The 6,725-nt window shown below is 41.0% G+C and overlaps 1 protein-coding gene across 1 annotated transcript; it reads right to left on the bottom strand.

The window, feature by feature from the left end:
• Positions 1-1,081: 1,081 nt before the first annotated feature.
• On the bottom strand, positions 1,082-2,903 carry LOC308280824 (bublin coiled-coil protein-like). The gene is made up of 2 exons (XM_080755145.1): positions 2,590-2,903; positions 1,082-1,659 (listed from the first exon to the last, which is right to left on the bottom strand). Exons 1-2 carry the CDS (start codon positions 2,663-2,665, stop codon positions 1,427-1,429), a joined length of 309 nt encoding a protein of 102 aa, XP_080611271.1. The 5' UTR covers positions 2,666-2,903; the 3' UTR covers positions 1,082-1,426.
• Positions 2,904-6,725: the final 3,822 nt, after the last annotated feature.

The raw sequence follows: 6,725 nt of genomic DNA on the forward strand, positions 1-6,725 counted from the left end.
TTTTCTGTATTTGGGTCTTTTCATTTAATATTAAACATTTGACAGTTGCCTCACCCTAATACTTGCAATTCTTTAATTTAAATTGTTGGTGTATCTTTAATATGCCAGCAACAGGGCCGTTGTTGCAATCTTCTTTCATTCGCAACAACATTCTGGCTGGTGATTAAATGAGGTAGACATAATGAAATGGCAGAGAAATGAAGATGAAATAAGACCATATTGGATTTTTTTTTTCTCAAGGATTTACCTCAAACTTCACTCTCAAGACAGACAGTATCAGTGAACTAGGCAGAAGTAGTACTTTATGCTATTGAAGGCCTGAACAATCTTGCTCCTTTTAGTTTTGTTGCACCTCTAAAAGCAGGCCAATTTACATTATTCCTTTTGGTCCATAGATTTTTGTGACATAAAATTTACGGCATAGTTCAAACCTCAGCCAGAAAAAACACTGAAAATGTCTGTTAGTTTGTTCAGGATCTTTGAAAAACTTGAAACTGATGTGACTAGCAGATGAGTTTGCAATCAGCATAACATAAATTACACTTGTTAATATCTTGTTTTGTGGATATTTTGTTGAAAAATACAAGTTAATAAGAATCATTTATCGACATGGCTTTGTTTTAATTATCCAAAACTCAATGCAAAATTTCTATTAGAAATCTGCATTTGGAAACCCATGACAGCAGTAACACAACACCATGAACATTTTCAGAATGCTTCATTAATGTGAATAAACCAAAACAATAAATAAGAAAAATAGTCTAGCAGACTAGCAAACTGCATACACTCTGCGATAACTGTGTTGGCCTAAAAAGTGGCATTTATACTTTGTTACAAATGTGTCGCAGTGCATTTTGAGCTTGTAATTTGTCTATTTTCAGAGTGCAATGATCAAGCATTCTTGTGACCTCCTACCACTATGGAATGGAGGTGACAATGGCCATGATGTAAGGCCAGGTAAGCAAAAGCCTGTCTGACTTGCCTAACTCCTAACAGAACGGTCACTCAGCATGTATGAAAGGTTATTTATTTATTCATATATATATATATATATATATATATATATATAGTGTAAGTGTATATATATATTTTCAACAGCACGCACCAACATGTTGCCATAAAGGCAAACGGGCATGTAAGGGATGGACAAAATGCTACCTTTCTGAAAGGAACAGTCTGCAATAACATATACATGTAGACAAGGACAGAGAACCCCTATGTGGAATGTTATAGTAGATCTGAGATTTAAGAAAAAAATCATCTGGAAAAGAAAATGCAGCTATGGTACAATACATTCAGGGCATCTTAGACATGGGACACGTTAAGATACAGCATGTCACTGATCTATGGGTTCAATAAATGTATTTAATTGGTTATGGAATAACATCTATATATATAACAGCGACTGAACACAGCCTTGCTGTATCTAATCTGGTCCTTGGTTTGGTTCCCTGATATCTTCGTCTGGTCCTCCATCGGTAGCTGGAGAGGAGTCCTCCTCTGTGTCCGGACTAACCAGCTTGGCTCTGAACTCCATCCTAGCCTGACGGTTGGATTCCAGAAGTTCGTGCAGTTTGCCGTTCAGACTGTCATTACGTTCCTCTAAATCATCCAGGCAGGAGTTAATCTGATCCAGCATGGCGTTGATGGAAGCATATTCTGTCACGGAAAAGAGGAAACGTTAAAGTGCAGTGTAAAACTGTGAAACAATTTAGTTGAGATGAAGCCATCATTGGCATACTGTATCCTGATTAAACAATGACCGTGACACAAGTCCCACTGATGTCAACTACCAAGTAAACCATGAGTTTGTTTTACTGAATAGTGGATAAGGTTAGAAATAACATTTAGGGTTAGGCATAGTTTTACTGAGGTTACGTTTAGGAATAGGGGTAGGTTTTGGCACCATTTGACTGAGGTTAAGGTTAGGAATAAGGTAGGCTACAGGATTTGTGCCCGGGGTGACTGTGTTTTGGTATTCTTAGAGAGAGATGTACTGCAAACTGTAATGAAGGTGGTACTCTTATTTTGCTATTTCTATCACAAAGATGCACTAAAATGCATTAATTGAACGGGTTCCAGGGGCCTCCTCTCCAGCTAAATGATTTAAGGGTTAGGAACCAAATGGACCCTTAGGGCTATGCCAAATTAACATTGAGGATTTAACAGTGTAGTTTAAGGTCTTTCTGTGATTAAATAATTGTATACATTGATTGATTGAATAATGGATGTTAAATGATACTTTAACAATTTGCAAATAGTACAGTTGTACTGGTACGATTATACAGTGATGCAAAAGCACAACACAAAAAGGGCTTGTTTCCATTGTGGTCCTGTGTATTCAATTCATCAAGACATTCAAAAATATCATCAACACTGTACAGTAAACTGTATGACCAGTCAAATGGATGAGTTCCGTGGATATCAATGGTAGAACGGTAGAGATTTAAGAGAGACACTAGAGTAAAGGCAATTGTTAATTCTCATGTTAAAATGTTTTCGATCTTCACACAGTTGACACAAGGGTGAGGATATTAAGGGATTTTAAGATTCAAGGTGACAGCAACATTACAGTAAACTAGATGGTACCTTCTTCGTTGAATTCATCATCGTCGATAATACCTTCATCTATCGAGATATCGGGATCTCCATTTGGTCCAGACATTTCTGAGGTTTAATACGGGTTTATAACAGATCCTGTTTGTGTTTAATCTTGGACACCACCGTGTAGGATGTTTAGTTTGTTCATATGCTGCCCCTGTCGGCTTTATTTTCATCAAACTACATGACAATGGATCCAACAAACTAAAGCAGAGCAATTGAGAAACCACGCAAACAAAGACAAACTGTGTAATCCATAGAAATGTGGATGTTAGTGAATCAGTCAAGATCGAGGAGCTTATTTGTTGTTCGCAAGAAGAATCATGGGATTATAAACACCCTTTTACTTTACTTAGTCTTATTTTCACAATTGTTTGAAATGTAATTCTATGAACTTCTTTCCATCAGGGTCAAATTTTTTAATTCCGGTAGCTGGCTTCCTTTGTCGCCTCTGCAAAAGGTTCTATAATTTTCAATCTCCGGGTCTACACTCCCACTGCAAGTCCTTGAAGCATTTTCAAAACCTCAAGGTTAGTCTCTTAAGACTTTATTACAGTAACTTGATTTAGGGCCAGTAGAGGTTACCAGGGACGTGCTGGGCCTCTGATTCAGCTCGGGAAATAGAGTTGGGAGAGGCCCTCATTGCGCGCTACTCAAAGATTTGCCATTTCAGATCATGGCAAGTGACAAGCCAGTGGGACAATGACATGAGTTATATTTCGTTGTTTTCGGGTGTTTTGTATTTATCATTTTAAAAATGATTTAAACTAGTGAAAACAGCCGATCTACAAGCACACAATGCCTCGCAAGTACATTTTATAGATGATAAATACAAAACGGTTTTGGACATACAAGGTTTCCACCCGACAACGACTATATGCTATAAATATAAGGTGCTGGGAGTGAAAATTATAATGTAGGGGTGCCTCGGATTAAAAAAATATTCATGGGGTGCCCTGAGACAAAAAGGTTTGGGAACCCCTGACACAGGGCTTAAGTGGTTAAAGTACAACAACATCTACACTCAGAATATACACAGACACAGCCTATAGATACTGTGTATAGGTCATTACATTTTTCTCAAAATGATTTTTGTTTTTACATTGTGAAATGATTTAAAAAATGTTGCCAAAAAGAGAGAGAGAGAAAAAAAATGCTGACATTGACGTGACTCCTTTCTAAATAATAGGACTTGTTATTGCATTGGGTTCCGCCCTCTGTTCAACTCAGTGAGTTGAGAATGGAAACACTGCCCTCATGTGGATTCTTTCATATCACACTGTAACACTGTTAGTGAACAAACACTCGGTGGGAAGGATTCCTGTCACAATATAGAGCCGTTTAACACTGTTACTGAACAAGCACTCTATAGCAATGATTACTGCAGCAGCGGCAGCAGTGTTGTTTCTCCAACACAGACTGGTTGGACTTCCTGGTCAGGTGAGCAGGCTGGGTGTGAATTCCTTGGCTACAGCGACATCTGTTGATGGGGACCTACTGATTGGTTTTATTTCACCAGACTCTACCTAGCTCCAGTGGGTTGGGGCGGCCGCGGCCGCTTCGCGGCCGCTGCCAGAGCACGCAGTCCGGCTTGGGTGCCCTCCGAGACCTCGGTGTCTGAGTCTGGAGCTCTGTGAAAAAAAAGAAAAAAGAAAAAAAGCCAGCTGCTGAGCGGGCGTGCGTGCGTGCGTGCTTGCGTGCGTTCAGTGCAATGTGAATGCATGTGACCAATTGATAGGAAGATAGATAGATACGTAATAAACATGAACTAAAAGGAGATCCCAGTAATGTTTTTGGCTTATTTCCACAGGGAAGTCATTCATGAATGAACGAATTATTGATATAGGACTGTCATAGGTACAGTGTCATTGACAGTACAGTTCACTGGTACAAGGTCAACTAAAAGGTGATCCTAGAAAAGACTAAGTCAGGGGGAAACAATTTAAAAAATAAAACAATAAAAACAGCCGATCTACAAGGCTGCATGTGGGCTTGTGGATCAGCTGTTTTGGGTAAATGTGGGTTTGTATTGATCCCTTTATCGAGTGATTGATTGAAGACTTTACGACAAGTTTCATGACAGTACAGTTCACTGGTACAAGCTCAACTAAAAGGAGCTTTATTTATTGAATGAATTATTTCCCTGTCTCCACACCAGGCCCAACTGCGCCGCCACTGACTGATAAATTGCGACCGTCGGGTCGCAGTTACTATCGAAACCTCGACCGGCTGTCTGTCTGTCCGTCACACTTTTGCCCTGCTCATATCTCTGCAACCGCTGCCCCGATCCGTGCCAAATTTGGCACACACAGTCCTTGCCTGCCAAACTACGATTCTCACATGGCCCTCCTCTTCTAGCGCCACCATGAGGCCAAAACTCATTCTGGACACTGCTCCTACAAATCTTGCCCTAAAATCACACAAATCGGTACACACTTGCTCTACGCTCATGTCATCAACATGGATCTGTCCCATGTAGCGCCACCTTCAGGCCGATTTTTTTAAACCCATTTTTGGACACTACTTCTACAGATTTTGCCCTAAAATCACGCAAATCGCTACGCAGTCAGTATATATTAGGGAGTCTTACTGGTTTAATTATTTATTTCCCGACTATGTTTCCGAGACTGATTATTTATTTATTTATTTCCCGACTATGTTTCCGAGACTGATTATTTATTTATTTATTTATTTCCTGACTGTTTCCGAGACTGATTATTTATGTAATTAATTATTTATTTATTTCCGCCCCTGGACTCCGCCCCCCCCAGGCGTCTGCCTATCGATCGGCTGGGCTTTAAAGAGCCATAACTCCGTTTTGCAGCGTGCTACCGTCTCCAAACTCGCTTTCTGGCTTCTCGTGTTACTGGTATTAAATACCACATACAAGCTCATGGAAGCTCCATCCAACTTCTGCGCAATGCATTATGGGATGTTGGAAAGTTGTGGATACTAGCAACAGAGTATTTAAATAAATAAATAAATAAATATATAATGAATGAACGAACACATGAATAAATAAATAAATAAACAAAGAAAGTGTGTGTGTGTGTGTGTGCATGCATGCATGCGTGCGTGCGTGCGTGCGTAATTACTGCCTCCTCGTTAAGAACCCCACACATTTAGGCAAATTCTTTCTTTCTTTCTTCCTTCCTTCCTTCCTTCCTTCCTTCCTTCCTGTAAATGAGGCCGCATGACAAGCGTTCTCGTCACCGCGCTGACGGGGTAATTACACGCAAATACAAGGGGTGGAGTCGAACTTAACGAGTGGGCGTGGTTTCAACTACAAGCTCACAACGCGTCACATCAAGACGCGTTGTGAGCTTGTAGATCTGCTATTAACGAGTGGGCGTGGTTTCAACAAGAGGGAGGACTCTGACTTAACGAGTGGGCCTAACGTAATGAGTTTTGTGGGCGTCGCACGCATTAATTATGTAAATTAAGCCGACTTATGCAAATGGGGGGGCGGGGCATGGTTTGGAAATGCATTTGGGTATGGTTCGCATACATTATGCTCGCATACATTATGCTAATGAGGGCGTTAAGGTGGGTTTCCCAGCGCGTAAAAAATGCAGACGACCGTATGTAAATGAAGGGGAGGAGCTTAGTCGACGTATGCAAATTGGGGGCGGGGCATGGTTTGGAAATGCGTTTGGGTATGGTTCGCATACATTATGCTCGCATACATTATGCTAATGAGGGCGTTAAGGTGGGTTTCCCAGCGCGTAAAAAATGCAGACGACCGTATGTAAATGAAGGGGAGGAGCTTAGTCGACGTATGAAAATTGGGGCGGGGCATGGTTTGGAAATGCGTTTGGGTGTGGTTCGCATACATTATGCTAATGAGGGTGTTAAGGTAGGTTTCCCAGCGCGTAAAAAATGTAGATGACCGTATGTAAATGAAGGGGAGGAGCTTAGTCGACGTATGCAAATTGGGGGCGGGGCATGGTTTGGAAATGCGTGTGGGCGTGGTTTGCAGACATTATGCTCGCAGACATTATGCTAATGAGGGCGTTAAGGTGGGTTTCCCAGCGCGTAAAAAATGCAGACGACCGTATGTAAATGAAGGGGAGGAGCTTAGTCGACGTATGCAAATTGGGGGCGGGGCATGGTTTGGAAATGCG

The sequence above is a fragment of the Nannobrachium achirus genome, assembly GCF_963921795.1.
Source record: "Nannobrachium achirus genome assembly, contig: SCAFFOLD_294, whole genome shotgun sequence".
Classification (NCBI taxonomy): Eukaryota; Metazoa; Chordata; class Actinopteri; order Myctophiformes; family Myctophidae; genus Nannobrachium; species Nannobrachium achirus.

Excerpts from the sequence above, each read along its gene's own strand:
- LOC308280824 (XM_080755145.1), bottom strand. The coding sequence starts at position 2,665 with ATGTCTGGACCAAATGGAGATCCCGATATCTCGATAGATGAAGGTATT. Across the intron at positions 1,660-2,589 it reads TGATGAATTCAACGAAGAAG|AATATGCTTCCATCAACGCC; the intron begins GTACCATCTAGT and ends TTTCCGTGACAG.